The 25,045-nt window shown below is 39.8% G+C and overlaps 1 protein-coding gene across 1 annotated transcript in view; it reads right to left on the reverse strand.

Moving 5' to 3' along the window:
- Positions 1 to 23,791, reverse strand: part of Msh4 (mutS homolog 4) — a 69,614-nt gene extending 45,823 nt beyond the window's left edge. Inside the window, exons 1-7 of the mRNA XM_028879178.2 lie at positions 23,610 to 23,791; positions 12,020 to 12,177; positions 11,202 to 11,312; positions 8,504 to 8,619; positions 7,052 to 7,225; positions 4,835 to 5,007; positions 2,174 to 2,241 (exon numbers count right to left, since the gene is read on the reverse strand). Of these exons, the coding sequence (XP_028735011.1) occupies positions 2,174 to 2,241; positions 4,835 to 5,007; positions 7,052 to 7,225; positions 8,504 to 8,619; positions 11,202 to 11,312; positions 12,020 to 12,091 (714 nt within the window). The 5' untranslated portion in view covers positions 12,092 to 12,177; positions 23,610 to 23,791. The remainder of the gene's footprint in view (positions 1 to 2,173; positions 2,242 to 4,834; positions 5,008 to 7,051; positions 7,226 to 8,503; positions 8,620 to 11,201; positions 11,313 to 12,019; positions 12,178 to 23,609) is intronic.
- Positions 23,792 to 25,045: the final 1,254 nt, after the last annotated feature.

The following is a 25,045-nucleotide window of genomic DNA, read 5'->3' on the forward strand; positions in this document are numbered from 1 at the left end:
AGACAGCTAACTTTAGACTTCAGAACAGATTCAAAGCAGGCTGGTTGCCCCTAGAGACAAATACACAAGGTCATTTTTCCAGGTGTTGTTTTGCTTATTCAAGGTCAGAGCTTATAGCAACTTTAGACATAACTTTCTCAGTAATTGACTTTTTGCATGTAGTCCTAGCCTAAGTAGATGCTAAAGGCTCAGGGTTCAACCAACTGTTTACTTACTGTCTGGGATCCCTTCACCATGAGTCAATGTGACAATACCAGCTTAAGAGAAACTATGTGACTTATCTTGTGTTATGAGAATGGATAGAGCCCTAAAAATGTAACTTACAATTGTCCAGAGTTTCTCCATGAGAGAGCAGGAGTACGGAGAGAGACAGCTGTGTAAAGTTATATGAGAGCTGCTGCAGAATGTGAGTAAAGTGTGTGTGTGTGTGTGTGTTGTGTGTGTGTGTGTGTGTGTGAGAGAGAAGAGAGAGAGGGGGGGGCAGTGGCAATATAGAGGAGGAGGAAGACATGCAGAAATAGAGTGAAGTGTGTGTGTGCTGAGTGACAGATGAAGAAGAAGCATTAGGGAAGGTGAGAAAATGAACAATGGCGAATGATGTGAAGGAATGGTGTAAGAGCTAGGCAGAGGGTAAGAGTGAATATGTGAGTGTGTGTAGGTATGCATGCTAAGTGAGGGATGAAGCTGAATGGGTGGAGAGAAAATGTAACATAAAATTGTCCAAAGTTGGGCAGAGAAGAAGTGTGAGAGTAAGATGAGAGTAAATGAATGAAAGAGTAAAGAGTGAATAAATGATGTAATAATATGTGAAGGAATGTAACAGAGTAGAGAGAAGAAATGTGTAGATATAACTGTACCAAAGAGATTTGTAACTGTGTGGAAACAAGGAAGATGAAGCTATATAGAAAAGAGATATAGAAGAGAAATGTATATAAAAGATGTGTAGCCATGTGAAAACAGATGTAACTGTGTATAGAGATGTATGACCATATGTATGTATGTACAGAATGTAGCAGTATGGAGATATATAGCAATGTGGAGACAGAAAGAGACTATTTTTAAGATGAAGTATAAGAGAAAGCTAACATCAGAAAGTATGTGTTTTCTTATTTTACAAGTCAGATAGACAGACACTTATTTCTAAATACCCTCAGATAGAAAAAGTCTAGTCCTTGCAGCCTTCGTGGATTTTCTTGCATTACCTTGGAGGTGGCCTTGGAGCACAACACTAGTTAAAAACATGAAATAAAGCAGCTAGTATTCCAAGAAGAGCTATGGAGGTGATAATCCCTTGCAGAACAGGGAAGAGAGGATTCAAGTCACCATTTCAGGTCTGAGAGCACATCACTGAAGACGCCACAGGAACAGGATAATAAGGGGGACAGAGTGAACAACTGTATGCCAATAAGTTTATAAAGTCCTTGAGAGGCACAAAAGTTCATTCGATTTGAATTACACCGCATCTATTTGAGGAGATTTTAAAGTTTCCTAAAGAGTATAGGTTCTGATGATGGCCGTTACTATGAGAGCTCCCAAACACGTAAGGGAGGAAGAATAAGGCTCCACACAAATATCACCAGACACCGAGGAGGGGCAGAGCCACCAGACTGGCTCACAAAGGTCCCCTCACTCTCCAGTGAGGGGCTCTGTCACGCCTGTGACTGACACTCCCGTCTCCTGTGCTCCCACTGCAAAAGCACTCTGCTCTCTAAGACACTGCCGTAAGCTCCAAGGAATTTACATAAGTCATCACACTCACTTAATTACATATTCTTCAGTCTACCCTGAATTATATATGTAGGAAGAAACATAAATATATATTCATATATACAAAACAATTATATATATAAAGAATATAGATATTCTTTAGAACTAACATAATCTTGTTATATTGTAGGTAAATAGTATAGGTTATAAAGTATATAAATGATATATTTAAGTAAATATTTGATTAGTTTAAATATGCTAATCTTTCAACTACCTAAGATGCTTTTTTACTACACTGTAATATAAAGCCAAATTTTTTAAAAGTTGCCCCCCTAAGGCATAAAACTATTCTGTGTATCAGTGAGGATTACTTACCCAGGAAACTTCTTTATTTCCCATCACTATCCATCAAGACAAGCTGTGTCTCACAATAATAACATAGCACATGGTGCTCAGTAACACATACCGTGTCTTGCTTTGGGATTTGAACTAAAACAGAAAGCAGCTGCTCCGTATCCAGGAATCTTGATATGACTGAAACAGAAAGTGAGCATTTGAACTTCATGGAGTAATCAAGGAAAAGATGTTCTGGGGTTATTCACAGGAGCACAGACAATATAAGACAACTATGCCACAGGGAAGTCTGTGGTGACTTAAGCACAGCCAAACCCCAGTCAATTGTTTATATCCTATATAATCATGGGGCAAGGAAAAGAACCATGATCTTGTAATGGCCACCTCCCCTGACAAGACAGTGTTAACTCATGTGTCTGATCAGAGCTAGCCTGCTTCAGGCCCATGATGGATCATGAGATAGCTGATTATGGCCATGTGTTATCTAAGTAGCACAAGTAACCCCCTATCCCAAATGAACAAATAATTCCCCATTTGGCCAGTGGGGGCATGCACTAAGGCCTCTGGATGCATAACTTGTTCAGCTCACAATGTGAAAAAAAAAAAAAAATGAGCAGTTCCAATTGTTTGATATTTTTGTTTGTGTTCTGACAAATAAGCTTGCTTGGAGTCAGAGGGCAGAACTAGCCACTAATTAAACATAGCTCTTTTGGTCGGAGGAACTGGAGAGGAAGGGACTTGTGGCTGCTCCCTTGCTTCTCTGATCTTTCAGGTTTTTGCCCCGATATCTGACTCCTGATTTTTTATTGATAAGATTAATTAGATTTACGAATCACCCAGTAGAAATTACCTCAGTCAGGCTTCCTCCAATCCCTGCCATATGCTCCACAAAACCCACTGGTCACACAGCACAGCAGTACTCCTCCCCTGGAGATCCTCTGACTCTTCAAAGTTCCTACTTTTTCTTAGTAAACAGGATTTTCTACTTCCTCCCTGTCTGTGTTTTTCTTGGGTGAGAGGCAATAAATTCTGAAGCCAATGGCTCACAGTGTTTTTAGAAGCTGTTAAATTTCTGGGACCCCAGCTCCTCAATTAAACCCACTAAGGGCCTAGAAGGGATTTGTTCCTCTCAAAGAACCCATTTCTCTGCCTCAATACATAAGGCTGACAACAATTGAGGAAACTTCCTGATGTCAATCTCTGGCTTTCACACACATGCATACATTATATGAGCACACATGTGACGTGCACTTACACAAACATGCATACCATACACACAAACACACACAAGTAAATAACTTCAAGTTCTGGGCTGGGAATATATATTTAGCTCAGTGCTCACCCAGCTCACCCAGCATACACAAAGCACTGGGTTCAACCCTTAGCTTTGTAATATTTTTTAAGACTCAATAGAGGCTGGGGCAGTGGTGGCACACGCCTTTAATTCCAGCACTGAGAGGCAGAACCAGGTGGATGGATCTCTGAGTTTGAGGCCAACCTGGTCTACAGAGCGAAATCCAGGACAGGCACCAAAACTACACAGAGAAACCTGTCTGGGGCGGGGAGATGGGACAGGACTCAATAGGGATTAGGAAGATGTTCACTATCAAACGGTGATCTAATTTGAACCCACTAAATTTAACAATAATTTAGTTAGTGATAATGTTAGCATATGAAGATATATATGCAAGTGACTATGTGCAAAGACATGCATCAAAGAGAAACCAAGAAGAATGAGACAAGGAAAAGAAAGCTGCAAAAGTATACCTTCGGCTGAATATGGTAGCACATGCTTGCCCATAACACAGGCACTCTGCAGATTTGCAAATCTGAAGCCAGTCTGGATTATAGAGCAGATCTTGGCTCAAAGAGAAAGGAGGGGCTGTAACTCCAGTTCCAAGGAATCCAATACCTCTGAGGGCAACTACCTGTATGTGGTGCACATAAATTCATGCTGGTGTACACACACACACACACACACACACACACACACAATTAAAAATACATCTATACATCTTTAAGAAAGGAGAGAAGGGAAGAGAAAAGGGGAAGGAAGGAAAAGGGAGGGTAGTGAAAAAGAAAGGAAGGGGAGGAAGAGCAAGACAGAGGAACACAGGAGGGAGAGAACGCAGAGCGGGTAGAGAAACACTATCAGGAAAAAAGCCTGGAGGTGGTTCAAGTGATCCTGGAAAGGAGTGCTGGAGTTCAGTTACACTAACTACATCAGTGTGGGAGAGCTGGGTGATCACAGCATCCAGCCATTAAAGGGCTCTGCTTGCCAAGGGCAGTCTCCAGAAGAGCCTAGAGGTGACACCAGAAGCAAAAGCATACAGCAATGTAAAAGGATCCAAGAGGCTCAGAGAGCAACCCACACCCACAAGGCTGCCTGTGACACAAGCGTCTCAGATGGGAAACGATGATGACAGGACACTGAGTTTTCCACCAAGTTTGTTAAGACCACAAGGAAAAATATGGTGAGAGCCAGAGAAGGTGAAGCCCAAGGAGAGTTCAAGTCCCCACAGAAGAAGTTCATAAACACAGGAAGAAAAACTCAGGAGACAAGCCAGTTGGACTGATGTGTATGTAGCCAGATGAAGGGATTGGCAATAGACAGAAGCAGCTTAAATAAACTGACTGTACTTTAATTTATAAAATTAGTGAAGCTAGACATAGTGGTGCATGCCTGTAATCCTAACATTTGGACACTGAGGCAGGAAGGTTTTAAGACCAACCTGGGCTACACTTCAATAAATAAGTAATAAAATCTGTTTACCCGACTGGAGTCCAAAGAAGAGCTCCTCGTCCTGAAGCAGCTCCTGGACACAGTCCAGCCTCATGTTGATAGTTTCCACATCAACCAGGGGCTCCAGTATATTAGAGCGCAGCCTTCTGCTCCCTCCCGCAGTCTTAGTGTAATTTAAAACACCAAAGAGAGTGTGATTATTCCTTCCAAAAGACAAATTATAAATATCATTAAGGAGAAAAAGAAAAATTCAAGAAAATTTCCTTTTAACTTTGTAATTAAATTATCCTATAATCTATATCAGTGGTTCACAAACTTTATTATACAGACAAATTACATGGGAATCCTAATTCAATAAATCTGAGTTAAGGCCTAAAACCTACACGCTGTTTTATGTTTATGTTTTATTCATTAGACAGGGTCTCCTCTAACACAGGCTGACCTTCAACCTGTTACATACCACAACATGACCTTGAACTCAAGATCCTCCTAATTCTACCTCCTAAGTGCTGGTATTAGAGGTTTAGTATGCAACCATGCCTGGTTTGAGGCCTACTTGCTACATCCCAAATATGACATCACTGAACCACATTTTGATTAATAAGGATCAAGAGTATCTCCTATGCCAAGCCTGAACACACAAGGCAGACATGGTTCCTAACTCTGTGGCTTCGTTGAAGGAAGTATATCACTGTAGGGGTGGGCTTTGAGGTTTCCTATGCTCAAGCTACACCCAGTGTCACAGTTTACTTCCTATTGCCTACAGACCAAGATGTAGGACTCTAAGCTCCTTCTCCAGCACCATGACTGCCTGCATGCCACTATGCCCTACCATGATGATAACAGACTGAACCTCTGAAACTGTAAGCCACTCAAATTAAATGTTTTCTTTATAAGAGTTGCTGTTGTCATGGTGTCTCTTCACAGCAATAAAAACCCTAACCAAGCTAGTGATTGATGGCCAAAAATTTTTATCAAGCTACTGATATGACTATGGACAAAACAAAGAGTGGGGAGAGATAGACAATAATCTTAATCATATAAAAAATAATCTTGATCTAGCATGATGACTCAGTGGGTAAAGGTACCTGCCACCAAGACTGGTGACCTGAGTTTGATCCCTGGAGCCCACATGGAACGAGGAGAAAACAAACTCTTGCAAGCTGTCCTCTGACTTCTACACACATTAAAGAATGTAAGTTTGTGCGCGTGCGCGCGCACGCGCGCACACACACACACACACACACACACACACACACACAATTAAATCAATGTAAAACGAAAAATTTAAATAATTATCAGAATTGGTCATTGACTTTCTTTGCTCTGATAACATAAGAAGAGTAATAGAAAAGTAACTGTAGAGCAATTTCAGTGGACATGCTAGTGGTGTCAAGTGGCAGCTAAATGTAAACATACCTGTATTTCCTCTAGACTAGTGACCACGAGCATCTATCCATGTACTTACTGGTGTCCACACAAAAATACAACTCTTACCTCATGGGGGAGAAGAGACGGTTTATTCTGGAACCAAATGGGAGTGACCATGGCCCAGAAATGCAGATAGATTTAGGTTACCCCAAATTCCATGTTCCAACATGGATGCAGTTTAAATTTTTTTTTTATTGTAACAGAACAAAGAAGGTCCTAAATTGAGGCACTTTGTAATATGCTGTTAATACACAGTAGGGGAAAGAGCAAAGCAGAGATAGCTCAGCTATAGGCCTGAAATGCTATCTGATGACTCTTGGCCTTCTGGTTGATAGAAAATAGTTTTGTTAATACATTTCAAAATGTTTTTATCTGTTTGTCACACGATACAGAGGTGGGCAAGGAATGCCTGTTAAAGGCTTAGGATAGTTCAAGATAAACTGTAACCAGGCTCCTCGAATGCAATAGTCCAGCTTCTCCACAACCACTGCAGCCTAATCAGTTATTCAGCCTTGCGGAAGTCACAGTGGAAGGCACAGCGTCATCCTGGGAACTCTGCTCACACTGAGCATCTGTTTAACTACTTTGTTTACGGTCCTTCACCCAATCTTGGCAATTGAAGGGTTGTTTTTTATTGTTTAGTTAACTCAATTCTTTTGAAAACCTGATTTTGTGAAAAATCTGGGTTCAGCAAAAATAGGGCAGTGATTTAAAATGTTTAATTACTATTTCTCCACCAATAACTTAATTAAAACTTTCAAATAACCATTCACAGAAATCGCTGACATTTTATAAGAACCACTCAGATTGCCTTACCTGTAGTCCTGGTTATTGATGAGCAACTCAAGGTTCTGGGCTGATGATGAATCTATCATAGCTGTCTGTTCACTACCTTGGAAATAAATCTTCAGCGATTTTGGTGCATAAACTGAATTTTGAATGAATTCGACATATTTTAACAAGGCTGCAGCAGCTGCAAGGCAGTAATACCTGTGAGTGACCACAGTAAAGCAGTGTAAAACCAGGGTAAATAAACAGCTGCTGCTACAGAAAGAGACATTTAATTCACCTTGATATCAGGATAATTAAAAACATTTAGACAGCATTTCTTAAGTCCAAAGAAAAAGACATTGAGAATGCAAATTTTGGAAACCAAGTAAATACTCTTATAAAACTGATTGAACACTGGACAATGGACAAACAATGCTTGTTTTGAAGTGGTCTCCCTAGCTTAGGACTGCCTGGAATCCACCACAGCCTCTGAGCATCACCCTTCCAAGTGCTGAGACTTGAGCCACCACACTCAGCTGTAAAAGGCAGTTTTTCAAGTCTGTCACTTACAGGATAGTATACTTCAACAAACTGCTTATTATAGAGAATAATAAGCTGGGCAGAGCGGTGCATGTCTTTAACCCAGCATTCAACAGGCAGAGGCCAACGTGGTCTACACAGCAAGTTCCAGGCCAGCCAGGGGCACACAATGAGATATGGGGGGGGGGGGGCGGGTGAGAGGGAGGGAGAATAATAGTAGTTTGTTTCTTTTCTTTCTTGCTTTTTTTTTTTTTTCTCCAAGACAGGGTTTCTCTATGTTCCCCTGGCTGTCCTAGAACTCACTCTGTAGACAAGGCTGGTCTCGAACTCGGAGATCCCCTGCCTGCCTGTGCCACCACTGTCTCGCTGTAGTTTGTTTCTTTTTTTTTTTTTTTTTTTTTTTTTTTGGTTTTTCGAGACAGGGTTTCTCTGTGTAGCTTTGCGCCTTTCCTGGAACTCACTTGGTAGCCGAGGCTGGCCTCGAACTCACAGAGATCCGCCTGCCTCTGCCTCCCGAGTGTAGTTTGTTTCTTAAGACAGTCTCACTTTGTAGGGCTGACTAGCCAGGAACTTACCAGATAGCTCTAACTGGCCTTGAACTTGCAGCAATCCTCCTGACTCAGCTCCCTAGAGTGCTAAGATCACATGGGCCACCATGCCTGGCTAACTATGTTTCTCTTCTGGGACTCAAATTTCTAGTATCCTGTAGCTAATCAAGATTTTCACTATGAGGTAAATGAGCAGCTACTATCAGAGCAATAAATGACAATTCATTTGGAGAAAATCTAAATTAAATCGTAAATATATAGCTTGTAGAAAAGTTTATTTCAGTAATAATTGGATGTGTATTGTGGGTCAGGTCCTCTTCTAGATGGTAGATAGTAATACAGCCAGAACAGGACAGAGAAGAGATCTCCCCTGTGAGGAACCAGCACTCAGAGAGCTGCTGTAACCCACCTGGACTGAACTTCCATGAGGACGGAGCTGAACTCAGCTGTGCATAACTGTTCAATGTACTCTAAGCCCTTTGTTTCATTGAAGTATTTCCTTTGGACTGTAGTGAAATTAACGTTCTGAAAAGAGATTTTAATTTTCAAATAAATCATTAAATGTCATGCTGTTGTTCAATATTGATCTCTTACCTAAAGCTAGTGGATCATATCTATAATTCCAAAACTGGAGAAGCTAAGGCAGGAGTATTTTCATGAGTTCAAAGTAAAGTAACATCTTGTCTTAAAAACAAAAAAACTTCCACAAAAGTAACTCTGATTTCTTAAACACTTTGTAGTATATAAGTAGGTATCTTAAATATTGTAGAAAGTTACTTTTATTGTTTCCAATATTTAAGTAAATTTTTCTAATATATAAAATGAAAATAGAATCCGGGAGTAGTGGCACCCGCCTTTAATCCCAGTACTTGGGAGGCAGAGGCAGGTGGATCTCCATGAGGTGGAGGCCAGCCTGGTCTACAGAGTGAATTCTAGGACAGTTAGAACTATATAGTGAGATGCTATTATGAAAAGGGGGGGGTGGAGGGAGAAAGAACAGAAGAAAGAAAGAAGAGAAAAAGAAAATGGCTGTCCATCTTTCTGTGAATGACAGAACAACATGTAATTCTCAATTAGAAATTACTTTCATGAACTTAACCGAATATATTAAGGACAATAATAAAACAACAAGCATGAGAATCTCTGGCACCTAGGACTTGTATTCCACAGAAACATCACACAGGTTTTTCAGGTCCTCTGTAAGTTAAAATAACTAAGAAAAGGCACACCCTTAGATCTAAGTGGTGCAATGATAGAAATACGTCAATTCCACCATCAAACCTACATGGGGAAAATTATTCAAAAGTGAGATAGTAGCTCCTGGGTATCTTATTGTTTGTTTATTTTTGTTTCTTGAGACTAGATGTCCTTGTTCAGTCTGAAGGGAGCAGCCAAAAGCAGCTTGACCTAAGAACTACCATTTTGACTTCATACTCCATTTTACCTGTAAGGTGAAATAAAGCTCAGGTTCCCAAGCCCCAGGGGAGCTGAGAACTTTCCAATGGCTGAGTCAACCTCCTCCCTAAACCATAGAAATAGTCATTATGCATCTTTAGTTCTCTAAAAATAGTATTTCTAACAAAGAACAAATGAATCTGGTTGGTTGGATTGAAAGGCTTGCATTATAGATTGGTTGACAATGAGGGAACACCCAAGGAAGCACCTAATCTCTAAATCCTGACTGGTGGAAATCATTAACTGTAACTTGGCAACAAATGTTTGTGATTTTGTGCTTATAACCCCATTTCTGCCACTGCTCAGGGCTGTCAGGAGAAACAATGCTCTTGGGTCTCTGTCTTGTAGCCCTGCCCGATTACCCATTCATATGGTGATTTATTAAAGTCTTTGGAACCCATAAGTGTTGTCTCTTTCCTTCCTCATGGTGCATTAACTGGCTAGGTATAACATGAGGGTGGCCTGGGTACCATGTCCAGTGATAGTGCCTCTCTTTATTTAATGAAACAGAGAGGAAAGTGAAAATAAAGTTGTGAACTAAGAGTTTACCTACTTTGGGAAAAAAAAAAAAAAAAAAAGGATAAAGCCAGACGATCCCAGCACTGAGGTGAGGGCAGAGAATCAAGAGTTCAAAGTCAGCCTTAACTACACAGCAAGTTCAAGGCCAGCCTACAGTAGTACATGAGATCCTAGCTCAAAGAAGCTCCTCTCCCCCAGAAAGTAATGTACAAGAAAGAATGGACCAATGGACTCTGGAGTATATTCTGTTAAGGCTACAGGAAACTTCAGCAGGCAGGAACACACATGCTGCGACTTTTCTAAGTATCATTTAATCTTCACAACAACTCTACAACACAAGTCTTTTTATCCCAATTTTCTGTAAGTAAAATTCTGAAAAGTCAAGTCACTGCTCACATATCATCCAGTTTAGAGCTAGACTTCTTGCATTCTGAGATTTATGCTCCCTCCACTTCATACTGATTCTGACTTAAGAAGCTCTCTGTATGGTCAGTGGGTTATAATAGGAACAATAACACATTGATTTTTCTCTCTTGTAATACTTCTTTCTGAAATATTTTCGTGGCTTGCTCCTTTACTCCATTCAGGATTTTGTTAGTATATAACCATTAGCTGCTGAAGCTCCTGCCTTTATGTCCCAGTGAGAATGGACTGTTCCCTACAATTTTTTCAAAATTTTGTTTGTTTGCTTGTTTTTGAGACAGGGCCCTCTACATAGCCCTAGATGTCATGGAACACTGTGTAGACCAGGCTGGCCTAGAACCAGCAGAGATCCACCTGCCTCTGCCACCACACCTGGCCTCTACCTTGCAACTGTAAACTGAAGTAGCTTTTAGCTCCCTCTCCTAGGCAGTTTTTTGGTCAGTGTTACACCACAGTTGCAGACATCAAACTAGAACACCTCTTAACTACCCGATACATTTTTCTGTTTTGCTTAAAGAAGAACACAAGTGCCAAATCAAGGGTATTCTCAATAGCTTTTATGATTTTTAGTAATATATTAGACTATAATTTGTATGAATTGACTACCTTAGGACCTTAAATATATAGCTAGTCAAATAATTGCTTTTTATAATATGAAATGGATTCTAAATAATTACATTTTGAATGTTACCAGAATGAAAATCTCTTACCTTGAAATTTTCTGTGACCAGAGTAAACAATTTGGTTGAATTTCCCACAACACAAGCAGTATTTGACATTATTATTTCCAAAGGTGATAAAACTTTGAGTTTAGTGATCACCTGAAATTGTTAAAATAATTATTTTGTAAATGTAAACAAAGAACAGCTTCCAAAGTAGTTATATATTATTCTAAGAAGTAAATTACTAAGGTGTGCAGATAAAAATCCAAGTTCTAATTCAATGTTTCAGTTAAAATGTACTTCAAATGCTGATGTATTAAACATCTCTACCTAAATACAAAAAATATCAGAAACATAGGCTGTGGGGCGTTTACCCACCACCCCCACAGCTTCCCAGAGTTTTCTTGAGTGCAATCAGCAGGAAACATTAGATAGAAGGATTTATAGCGGAGAATCTTGTGGAGATAAACAGATAGAAAATAAAGGATAGCCTCGAGAGGGCCTGGAACCTATTCCAACAGGCCCGGACTGTCTCTGGTCCAGGGTTTTTATAGAGACGCCAAGGGGTGGAGCAAAAGACCTCCTCCCCCAGCACAGCCAAGTGCAGGCCATCTCAGACACCTGCACTCAGGCCCGTGGTCCTGATCATCCTCTATTCGGACCTGCTGGGTAAAGCCATGAGGAACCCGAGAACGGGCTCCCACAATAGGCCATATTTCACTCACTGGTTTTACCAGTCTAAACTCAAAATTAATCTGAGTTTATCAAATATTTATTTTCAATACATATTTTTTAAATTAATGTACTTTTTTTTTCTTTTGTGCACCTATAATCACTTCAAATTTCTGAGTTGTAAAAGAACTTACCTTTGCATATGTTGTGTTGTCTGCAAACTGTGACAATACAATCTGTGGGCTTTTTAAATCAATGCTTGCCATTCCTATCTCACCCCTGGCCAGCCCTCTTCCTTCCACCACGGCAACAATGACGGACGGGGCGTGTGCAGACACTGCAGAAGATGTGGCTGGTGACAGTTTGCAAATCAAGAACACACATAAATGTTAGTAGTTGTTTATAATTACTTCATATAAGGCCTCAAAGCCCTAAGTCTATCATTTTTACATCTTTTATTTATTCTTTGATAATTTCATACATGAAACACAATGTATATTGATCATTGATCACACCCACTATCAACCCTGCTCTTCTCTCAGTCCATGAACACTCCCACTCCAACATGTCTCCTTCCATCTTTTTTTCCTACTGAGTACTAGTGCTGCCTGCAGGAATGGTGACTGGTCTGTGGCCTTGACCTTGTACAGGTCTTGTACAGGTACCAAATCTAGTTAATACATTCAAAAGAGGAACCTTTGTTTGCTTCTTTGTTTTAGTTTTTCAAGACAGAGTTTCTCTGTGTAGCCCAGGCTGTACTGGAGAGATTCACCTGCCTCTGCCTCCCACATGCTGGAATTAAAGGTGTGTACCACTGTGGGGCGTTTACCCACCACCCCCACAGTTCCCCAGAGTTTTCTTGAGTGCAATCAGCAGGAAACACTAGATAGAAGAATTTATTGAGGAGAATATCGCGGAGATAAACAGATAGAAAATAAAGGATAGCCTCGAGAGGGCCTGGAACCTATTCCAGTGGGCCCCGACTTTCTCTGGCCCAGGGTCTTTATAGAGATGCCAAGGGGTGGAGCAAAAGACCTCCTCCCCCAGCACAGCCAAGTGCAGACCATCTCAGACACCTGCACTCGGGCCCGTGGTCCTGATCATCCTCTATTCAGACCTGCTGGGTAAAGCCACGAGGAACCCCAAAACGGGCTCCCACAGGTCCCCCCTTCTTAATATATAAAAAAAATAACTATTAATGGCTTACAGCAATCTCCATAGCTGTTACACCTCCCAGTATGGGAGTAGAGGATGATATAGATGGCATTTCTCTCTTGAATTAGGTCCAAGGTGACCACAGCAGTCTTAGCTGCCTCAAGCCCTTTCTAAACAAAAAACTCTTAAGGTGACTACAAACTTAAAGAATCCCTTAGCTTCATCATTACCATTAACAGGTTAACATAAATATTGCTATACATAGTAACAATTCTCTCAATCTTACAACTCAAAGCAAACTCTTAACAGAACCATTTGAATTAGCATATATGGTGCTATATATAGTTAACAATTTTCTCCGTCTTACAACTTTAATTCAGTCATTTGAATTTTCTTGTTAACAGAACATAGGAAAAACTTCGATGTATTCACATCAAACTTAAACATTCCCTTAACTCCATAAAACCAGGGTGTATTAATATCAATAGGTTTCTGCGAACATAATTCAATCTCATAACTCCTCCTTTTCTTTATAATTTTTTAAACAAAAACTCAAACCTAGTTAGAAGAACCCAAACTTATACAATTCCTACAAACCCATATTGAAAAGCAATATTTTCAATCTAACCATTAACACTTTGAAAACTTTTAGTAAAACATCCAAAAGCAGTTTAATAAAACTCTTTACACACTTTAAAAGTAGTCTCTTAGTATACCCCATTTGCATTTCTTACTAACAAAACATGACATTAATCCACTCAAACAACAATTTAAATTAAACAGACTAGGGAATATTAACTCTCGCTTTTCTTTATAATTTTAAGCAAAATCTCAAGCCTAGTTAGAAAACCCAAACTTTTCTGTTTAAACAGTTCCATTTGTAACACAAAACCAGTTCCATAAGTAATTCCATTTTTACATAAACAGTTCCACAAAACAATTCATGAATCACCAGTTAATAAAGCATATATGTATACACAAAATTGCATCTTGATTCTAAGTAGAAATACATTTCTTCATTTAAACAGTTCCATTTTTAACCTAATTCCAGAAAACTGTTCCTAGGTCATTACTCAAAACTGTCCCATTGCAATGAAATCTCTATTGTTTATTTCACTTAAGTCTTAAAATTCAAATGATAAATTCTGGTACTAGCCTTCCAAATATGAGAAATCCATAACAAAATTTTTTTTTGTAATTTTATCTCATTTTTAAGTTCAAAAAGTTCAAACAAGAAAAATTCTGGTATCAGGCTTTCACTTCCAAATATGAAGAGACGTTTTTTCAACCAAAACTTTTTGCAGTTAATAATTTTTGTTCAAACAAGCGTCTCTGCAACTTGTGTTCTCACAGACCTTTTTTAGTTATAGTAATATTTTAAACTGCACCATTTTTGCTGTTAGCTCAGGTTTTTCTGTGCTGCATTGATATTCCACGGATCTCAGCTGCGGATGCCTTGTGCTGGTTCTGGCGTCCGCCATTCTTAGCTTCTTAGCGGCTTCTGGAGCTTTTGAAACCATTCAGACTGCCTACTTTGCAGTCTACTAGGACGCTATCTCCTGTGTCTCAGGTGTTTTCACCATATACATTAATAGACTCACACTTAACATTTACACTTTTTCACAAACTCACATATAACATTTTTTGCCTTGCAAAGCATTTAGACTCATATTCAACATTTACACGTTTTTACAAACTCACATACAACATATTAACATCTACTTATTTATACTTTAAGGAAACTATAGAACTACTTTAGCAAATATATTTCTTATTAATTCTTATATACTTATATTCATTCCATCTTATTTCTTATTTAAACTTACATTTACAACTAGCATCTTACAAGCTTATTACTACATGTCTTAAGACTACCTTAGATACTTCTTACAAGCTTATATTCTTAAAGGAACTCTATAGATCTATTTTACAAACTTATATAGGCTACCATTAGCATATATCTAACTTAGCAAACACCTAAAGATTTCTTAACACAGATCTAACGACAGAATTTTTACAAACTCACATATCCTATTTTCGTCTTTCTACTTCTTCCTCTTAATTATTATCACCATCTCTATTAGAAAGATTCTCTTAACTAGACAGGAAGTATGTACATCATTTCTAAAGTTTAGAGTTTATAGTCAGCTTTGTTATAAAGCACTGGGATTTAGTAAGTGTTGTCATTATAGAGTTGTGATACTTGTTGCTAGGGGGCTGTAACATTCTCCGGACAAAGCCACACCCCAAAGTTGCCAAGTTCTCTCAGCCGTTCCGGACCGGCAGAGATGTACTGTCAGCAGTAGACAGTTTTTAACTAGAGTCTGTCCCTTAACCCAAATTCTTAATAGCTCCCCTAAATGCCTCAATTCAGACAAACGTTTCTATTACAGCAACACTTTTGGTTTGTTCTACGGAAAAACTTCACTTCACGCTGAGGGTGAAATTACCGTATTTAGCTTCTGTAAAGCTCTTCGCCAATACTGCACAGCTATTAGGTGATATAAGGTGTTTTTCTAAAGGAGCTAGTAAAGCCAAAAGCGGCACAGCTCTGAACTCTTATTTCCTCACTGTTTGCATTAACCAGTGACAAAACCTCAGAAACACTAATCGGGCCACTTTCATTCTGGTTCCTTTATAGGAACCTCATTGGAGCTGACCTTCCTTAGTTCCACGCTCCTTACCAAACGCTCCGGTAACCACCGAGCTTCATTCTCCTCTTGTGAAAAAACACAAACATGTCCTCGACCCCATATTAAAACAGGATCGGGGAACCTTCCATAATGCCGAGCAGGGATCTTTCCATTTCACTTGAGTTTCAGGATTTAGTATTTTCACTTCATTAGCTTTAACTCCGGATGTGATTAGCAGTTGTGATATTTAGCATTGATTTCTTATAAGGAACTTTCAGGTAAAGCAACTCTTTTGTAAGACAGCTAGATTTTCTGAAGTTTGTTTCCCATCTATAAAGCAGTCATTTCTTTTTTGAATGCCTGTTTCCTTGTCTCCTTATTAGATTTGCAAAAGAATTACTCATTGCAGGCAGTTTGTTCAAAAGGCAAAGAACTTTTTTAATTTCAACATAAGTTTCTTCATATCTAAGACAACGTTCAGTGTATAAACTGCTTTCCCTTGTTTTAAGGATTTTAAAGTGGCTTGTTTGCTCTTATCATCCAACAGCTTTTGTCATCCAACTACCGGAAGAACTTTGCACAGCTACTAGGGTAAATAAGGCATTTTACCAACCTCCAAACCGCGAAACACCTAGTTCCGTATCCTTTCAATTTTTCATTGGAACTGATACTTAAACTTAGACGACTTTCCTTCTTCTTTTAAAGGCTGTATTTTAAGTTTACCATGAACGTATTTTCGAGCTGACAAAAGTGTTTCAGGGCAATGTCGCCATCTTTAGCAGAAAAACTACCTTACCCAGAATGCATTTCCCTCATATCATAGTCCCTAATAATATCAGTCCCTAATAATATCAGTCCTTTATATCATTTCCCTTATATCAGTCATTTCCCATAGTTCTTTTTGGGTCTGAGAGTCAACTGGTTCTCTTTTACCAGACTTGCTTACAAATTCTTGCCTGGGAGGTTTGAACAAAGTTTTTTGCTTTTGCAATGGGAGATTTGAACAAGCACTTTACATTTTCAGCTATGGCACATTGGGAGGTTTCTGGTCTCTCAGCTGGCTTTAATAGGTCTCTCTCCTTCATTTGACACTGGCCCTGGATCAGAACCGCACCTGCCTCATTAGCCGGCATTGAGGCTGGCATTTCTGATAGCAACTTTCCTCGGGGCTTGTGTTTGCCTTAGCCAGTCAGTGAAAAACAAGATCATGTACAACAGCTTTTCCATAGCTCCTTCAGAGAGATTTTCTCCCATTGATTTATCTCATTTTGCTTGTTCGTTCCCCCCCAGATGCAGAGCTTCAGGTATCTGTCTGCGGCTCTGTTCCTCTGCTAGCTGCCTTTGGAGGTAGGGGCTCCCCCCCCCAATCTGCCTCAAACTCTAGCAGCTTTGTCAGGTCATGCATTTTCTGGGGAGAAGTCTATCCCCTCTGTTTCTTCAGAGTCTTTCTCCCTGACAGTATCCAGTTTGGTCTCAGTTTAGCCCTCTACCCCAGAAACAGTTTCCGACATTACAGTGGCGGCTTTCCCTGCTACTGAAGGTAGGGGCTTTAGTCCGTTCGTTTTCGGGGTCTGTGTGGTTTGCGTACAGACTGAAAATCTAACAAGGGAGGTTTTTGCCATTTCTAAACTCCCATTGGACAGGTGTTTTGCCTCATCAGGCCTTCACCTGGCCCAGTCCCCCAGTGGGTTAGGTTTGTCTGGGTGCTCAAGGACAGAGCTTATGCCAGAGGCAATCACCCCTCAGGGCTACACTCCCTCATCTCAGGGAGTCAGTTGAAACAAAGCTTTTCTCAAAGAGGTGCTTTCTCTGACAGAAAAGAAAGCTTTACTCCAGGATAGTTCTGTTCTGCCCTGGCTGGGCTCTTTCCCCAGACAGCGTTCTGACTCAGCAGCACGACTGCTTCAGACACAGTTCAGCTTTACTGTTTTCCCAGAAAGGTCCTTTCTCTAATAAGAAATCTGAGAAAAAGCTTTCCTTTTGCAGCTGTGGACCTATCAACCCGGGACTTGTAGGAAAGCGTGCAACTGTGCCGTTCCCACCGGCTTTAGCTTTGTTCATTAGCAATCTTCCCCCGGGTCCTGCACCTTCCTGCCTCAGCTCTGTGCTCCAGGAAGTTTACCACTGCAGGAATCGTAGTATCCCCGAAATGCACTCCAACTCAGAGACACTGGCCAGTCACCCCTGGGTTTTTGGTCAGAAGCCAGGATACAATGCTAACAACTTGCATTGCTTCATTAGGACGATTAGGAGCACCTTTTCATTCTGAATCGCTCAAACAAAACCCTTGTTGCCTCAGCTCGGCTGTAACTGAAAAATTTGGCTTTTTTGCTTTTCTCAGGTAAAGTTTCCGGCCCTTTTGGGCTCTCTGTAGCTCTTTACCCACACTCTCCCAAGCTTTTCCCTCAGGATACTCTGACCCACTGTCTTTTACTAGCTTGAAGAGACGTAGCTTAGAAGAGGTTTTTAGAAACTTGTCCTTGCCTCCTGCATTGCAGGGAGGATTGTTAAAGCTTGAAAGAGAACTTAGAGGTTTTGCTGTCTTAAGAGGTTTGTTGTTTTCCCCTAGAGCTAATCATAGGTGGTCCCCATACTAATATCTTCAGGTGATTCTAATTTTTGTCTTTCTGAGAGAGCGTTCTGAAAGGCTTTAGTTTTTAAGTTTCTTAAGAGAGAAAGATTAAGGCTTTTTAGAGAGATTTTCCCCCAAATTTTCCAAGAAAAGCTTTATAGTTTAAGAGAAAGATTTTTCCCCCAAGAGAAAAAGACCAGCTTTCCCCAAAACTTCCCAACTTTAAACTTTGACTTTTTACACCCCCATTTTTGCCTCAAAGAGAAGTTACTTTCTCCTGCAGCTTGGACTTAGCATTTCAGCTGTCCCCGGGTCAAAAGCTTCCATAGGAAACTTTTTCTTCCCCATAAGCTCAGAGAAGAGGTTTTTAACTACCTGTAAAGTCCAAAGAAAGATTTTTTCCCCCAGTTTGCGTTTATAGCTCCCAAAGTGAGAAAATTGAAGAGTTGTTCTGTCTAGTTACCTTACTTTTTCCTACACAATCTTACACTTCTAAGTTTTTCCTAAACTATATTACTATCCTATACCTTACTTATTTTTCACAGATAGAATTTGAGAAAGGGATAGAAGATAGAAAATTTTGACAGAAGAGAATTTCGCTGCAGCATCAGACATCCTTCCAGTCCGCTTTCCTTTTCTCTCGAGGATAAAACCCCTGCCTCCCAAAAATATATATAAAAAAATATATTTTTTTTTCATAACACCGGCATGCCTTTCCATTGGCAGGGCTGAAAGCACTTTCACCAAAAACTCTGTATTAAAACTATTATTTTCCTTTATCTTTAGTCCCTATTACTTTGTCTTTAGTCCCTGTTCATTTGTCTTTAGCCCCCCTTTTTTGTTCCCCCTTTTTTTCTTTAGTCCCCCCCTTTTTTTTCTTTTTCTTTAGTCCCTGTTCATGGTGCCATTCTGTGGGGCGTTTACCCACCACCCCCACAGTTCCCCAGAGTTTTCTTGAGTGCAATCAGCAGGAAACATTAGATAGAAGGATTTACTGAGGAGAATATCGCGGAGATAAACAGATAGAAAATAAAGGATAGCCTCGAGAGGGCCTGGAACCTATTCCAGTGGGCCCCGACTTTCTCTGGCCCAGGGTCTTTCTAGAGACACCAAGGGGTGGGGCAAAAGACCTCCTCCCCCAGCACAGCCAAGTGCAGACCATCTCAGACACCTGCACTCGGGCCCGTGGTCCTGATCATCCTTTATTCAGACCTGCTGGGTAAAGCCACGAGGAACCCCAGAACGGGCTCCCACATACCACCACCACCCAGTGAACATTTATTTACAAAAAATAAACAAACAAAACAAAAATTCCATTACCAAACAAATAAAATTATTAAAGTATTGTGTCAGGCTGGGCGTGGTAGTGCACAACTTTAATCCCAATATTCTTTAGTCTGATCTCTGTGAGTTCAAGGCCAGCCTGGTCTACAAATCAAGTTCCAGGATAGCCAGGACTGTTACACAGAAAAACCCTGTCTCTTAAAACAAAACAAAAAAAATTTTATGTCAAAACTTAACTTCACATTAAGGATTTTTTGCCTTAATTGTGAGACAGGATGTATATCCCCAGCTACCTAGAACTTGCTAAGGAGAACAGACTGGCCTCCAACTTGAGGCAATCCTCCTGCCTCTGCCTCTCAAAAAATGCTGAGATTGCAGGCCTACACTACCAACTGCTGTCTGCAGGCTTGTGAGGTTCTGCAAACTCCGAGGTGGCTATCCTTGTGTCTGGCTACAGTTTTCTGACTTCTGGGCTGAGCTCCCACATCAATCCTTACTTTTACACATAGAGGATACACTTATACATTGGTTTATTTTTTAATTTTACTGGAATAAAGTCATTAAGGGAATTTTTAATTTGGGGTTAAAACACATATTGTTCACCTTACTCTATAAATGTTGTGGAACGATCCTTCTATACACTGTGTAAATATATGTTGCTATGATTGGTTTAATAAACAAGGTGACTGGCCAATAGCTAAACAGGATAAAGTTAGGGGGGAAAGCCAAACTGAGAATGATGGGATGAGGAAGGGCAGAGTCAGAGGAGTCACCAGCTAGATAGAGGAGTCACCAGCTAGATAGAGGAGTCACCAGCTAGATAGAGAATGAGTTGGACGCACAAAATGGGATAGTGGAAAAAGCCATAAACCTTGGGGCAGCACTCAGATTAATAGAAATGGGTTAAGTTGTAAGAACTGGTTAGTAACAAGTCTGAGCTATTGGCCAAGCATTTATAATTTATATTAAGTCTCCAAAGTCAGTTATTTGGGAAGCGGCTGCTGGTTATTGGCATACAAACGTGAGAACATTAGGGCACAGAGATACTGTGGGAAGAGACCAAAAAAAAAATAGCCAAGAGTAAGACAAATAGAGAGGAGTCAGATAAGAAAATAAATGTTTAAGGCAATCAACTTGTATTTGTTGTAGACAACCCAGCAAAATGAATACAGTACATGAACACAAAATGGATCAATAAGATACATATATAATGTAGTTTCTAAAAGAAAGTACAATAAGCATAAAAACCATAAGTCTTGTGGTTGGCTGTGAGATGATCCCCAGTCATGAGCTGAACGAAGTAGCCTAGAGGACTATGTCCACATTCCCCTCACCCAGAAAAAAATGGATTATGGATGTTTGTCTTTGTTTAGGGGTTTGGTTACAAATTGTTATTGGTCATAGTCAATCTCTTTCTAAAATAAGAAAGGAGAATAAGATATAGAAATGATGGAAAAAAAGGTAGATTATTGAATCTATTTTAATCCAAAAAAACTGTTAATTTGAGATTAAACTGTTAATCTCAAAATATACTGGTATGGATTTTGGCTTATTAATACAAATTTAAGGTCAATTTTGTTATCTGCATATATATTTGCATTCTTGTTTAAGTTATTATGTTTATGCAACTCATTTAAAATTGTAATGTATAATTTAGAAGTACAGATTAATAATTAGTCATCTATGATAATCAAACTTATAGTCATGTTAATTAAGTTTTCTAGGTATACACAGATATATTTCAATTAGGTAGGTAATCTTCAAATACTTCAAAGACCTACAAAATATGGTATTTAAAATGTTTTAAAAACTTAGACTTTTCTGGACAATGAGACATGTCTGCCCCTGGCAGCACTAATTTACTTTAAAGAGAAAGATGGGCATCGAAGACACTCCATATGGAGTTTACTTCCTTTACAGCAAAAGTTAGCCATTTGTGCAAAAATCTGTTCTTGCCTTGACTGCTTGACAATATGTTATATAAACTAGACATGCAGGACCCATAGGACTTTATAAGGAAAGATGGTCCTTCAGGTTCCTGCTTCACAGAAGAAACTACCAGACATTCCACAGGACACAGAGAGAAGCAACTGATGAACTTTGCCAGAATGAGTAGAACAGTCCTTAAAATTTCCTGCTTCACTGAAAGCTATGCCAGAGACTCTAGGCCTGTAGGCTGAAGACAGATGCCCTAACATTACAGAGGAACTTTGGATGACTGTCCAGGTAGCCTGATGTCTTTGTCATTTCTAGAATTATGGAAGTTGCTTGCAATGCACTTCCTGTTTACTCAGATGATATTATATCCTTCTGGGGTCTTTGATGGAATTAAAGACTAAATATAGTTTTCCTTAGTCATGATAAAAGATAAATTAGATATAAAACTTCAGACTCACAAAAATAGGATAGATGACAGAATATTTTCTTTAATTTTGCCAAGTACAAATAGACTAGATATTGTAACTGTAATTCTTGCTTGATAACTGTTTTGGTATATATAATTTTACTATGTTAAAGTTAAAACCTTCCTTTTTTTTTTTTTTTTTTTTTTAGTTTTTTGAGACAGGGTTTCTCTGTGTAGCTTTGCGCCTTTCCTGGAACTCGCTTTGTAGACAAGGCTGGCCTTGAACTCACAGAGATCCGCCTATCTCTTCCTCCTGAGTGCTGGGATTAAAGGCGTGTGCCACCACTGCACAAAACCTTCCTTTTTGATTAGATAGAAAAGGAGAAATGTTATAGGATGTCTTTCTGTATGCTGTGAATATGTGTGGCTCCCATTGGATAAAAAGTAAAGCTGTTTTGACCTATGGCAAGAAAGTTTACAGCCAGGTGGGAAATCCAAGCAGAGATACAGAGAGATGAGTGGAGTCCGGAGAGATGCAAATCTGCAGCCAAAGGAGCAACAAGATGCCCTCAGACAGGTAATGTCAGGGCCATGTGGCAACATACAGATTTATAGAAATAGGTTAATTTAAGATGAAAGAGCTAGCTAGCAAGAAGCTAAAGCTATAGGCCACACAGTTTGTAATTAATATAAGCCTCTGAGTAATTATTTTATAAGCTTCTGTGGGACTGCTGGTGGGAGAGATTCATCCAGACTGCTGAGTAAGGCAGGACCGAAGAAATTTCCATCTACACTTGGCCCCCAGCAGGTGGTGCTATTGAAATGGTGACTGAGTACTAAAGGTAGGTGTTTGCTATCTAAACATTTTTAAAGGTGTAATGACAACACTGGGCAATATGAATTGTCACCTCTATTATAATCATGATGGGGCTACCATCGTATATGCAGTATGTCTCCACTGAAATGCCGTTATGTATCATTATGTGCTTCAAAAATAATGTAGCATCTTAAAATGTATGCACATATGTAGATGTAACTACCACCATAAACATATGTTACATAGCTATTCTTTCTGAATGAAGCATTCCTTCCTGGAGGCTCCATTTCTTCTTAGGTAGTATAAGCAGGAACACTTTCTTCAGGAGGAGACTAGGACAGCTACCTTTAGGTGGGGCAGGAAGCTCTAGGAACCCATGCCCGGGGGAACTGTCGCTGTTCTGAGTCACCCATTTTCCTACCCCCAAAATCTCAGTGAGTGAGATCTCAAGCTAGAGTTGGGTGGATCTTTTCTTTGGTCTGCTTTTGATGCCTTATCTAGGGTGGACAGATGCTTGTTCTTATCTTCCCAGGAAGAATCAGGCAACATTTACGCACCCTGTAGCCAAGACGTAGTCTTATATATGCCTTAGAGAATTGGTGCACACCAAACATCCACTCACTGATCCCTCAACAAAACTGAGTACATTTAAATAAAAATTAAAATTTCCGTATTAGAAAAAACACTCAAGAGTACTATTAGGATCAAAGTTTTCACTTAAATATCACATGAAAGAGATTTTTTTCCCTTTTGTCAAAATAAGTTCAGATAATGCAAGGTTACACATATTAACCAACAATAGGAAGCACGTAGCCATGTCAGCCTACCCTGAGTTGCACATGGGTCAATGATAGATGTATCTTCCAGTTCTCCATATCAGTGATGGAAGAAGTGCAAATGAGCTAACCACCCAATTTATAATTTACAAAACTTTAAAATTTTCAAAGGAACATCAGGGTTACTCTTTCACCAATTTTACCTGAATATCCTACTTGAGGTGTCCAACTTTTATAGCCTGATCTCTGGGGATTTCCAGCAGATAACGGAGTTCTATATATTTGTGGATAATTGGCATCTCGTGCAGAAGATGAGCTTGTTGTACCAATAGGAAAACTGGATGCAACTGTGTGTTTTGCATAAGATCTTTTGTTTCCAAATGATGAACCTAAATTTGAAAAATTATGAATAATTCTTAATGATAAGCATTAAGGAATTATGTATTAATCCTAAAACTGACATCATATCTACTTTCTGTAAATTTAATCTGATAATTTAAAAATCATAATAATTATTGACAATTGTGCTCATGGCTTTATTAGTTTGTATTATCATAATAGTAGGTTCCCTAATATTTTCATACACGTATGTATTGTATTTTGATCATTTCCAACCTCCATTATTATCCTCTCTTGTGCCCCTGCTACTCTTACCGACCCTTCCTCTTCCGGGCCAGCCTCCTTCTACTTCTACGTCTCTTTTGACAATTTTTGTTTGTTTGTTGTTCTTAAGCAAATCTCACTATGTATCTCAGGCTGCAGCTGAATTCACTCTATAGCCTAGAGTTGCCACCAACTTATGGTCCTCCTGCCTCCGCCTCCTGATTGCTGGAATTGTAGGCATGTGCTACCCACCACACCTGGCTTGATAATCATGTACTAACACATGGTGCTGACACAGTGCTGGGGGTGTAGCTCAGTGGACAGAGTGCTTGCCTGGTGTGCATGAGGTCCTGGGTTTCACCCCCAGCACACATACCATATGTGGTAATGCATACCTGTACTCTCAGCACTTGAGAGGTGGAGGAAAGTGGTTCAGAAGTTCAAGGTTATCCTCACCTACAGAGTGAGCTGAGACCAGCCTGAGACACATGGGATTTTGCTTCAAAAAATAAATTCATTGATTAAGGGGATATTCTGATATGGCTCTTGCCTCTACAAGTTCACTGAGACTACTCTTGCTAAAATCAGGTTTCCTTTCAGCCAGCAGGTGTAGTTTACACTATAATTAAGTGTCTTTTCCCTCATTAACCTCCTCATCTGAAAGTCTCTTCCTGTGCAAACTGTGTTAGACAGTCGGCTTCAGGTTCACTTGGCTTCAGTACTTTTTCAGACAGTTGCTTACCAACATGTTACCTACTTTAGAGCCATGTCATAACATTTCACACAGTGTACATAAATAGCCCAGCACAGTGTCTGGTAACACAGAAGCTCCAAAGAAACAAACAAGCAAATGAAAACACAGGGCTCTCCCACCCCTGACTTCTAGGCCACGTGTCTTTGTCCTCCTCACACTGCCTGCAGTTTCCTGTACCAAGTCCCCTTCTCTGCCTTCCTCTTGACTGTCGGCCTACAGAGTTCACTCACTGAATCAACATTTATTTACTCTGGGCATCTCATTCCCAGCAACCACATGGGT

The sequence above is a fragment of the Peromyscus leucopus genome, chromosome 6 (assembly GCF_004664715.2).
Source record: "Peromyscus leucopus breed LL Stock chromosome 6, UCI_PerLeu_2.1, whole genome shotgun sequence".
Lineage (NCBI taxonomy): Eukaryota > Metazoa > Chordata > Mammalia > Rodentia > Cricetidae > Peromyscus > Peromyscus leucopus.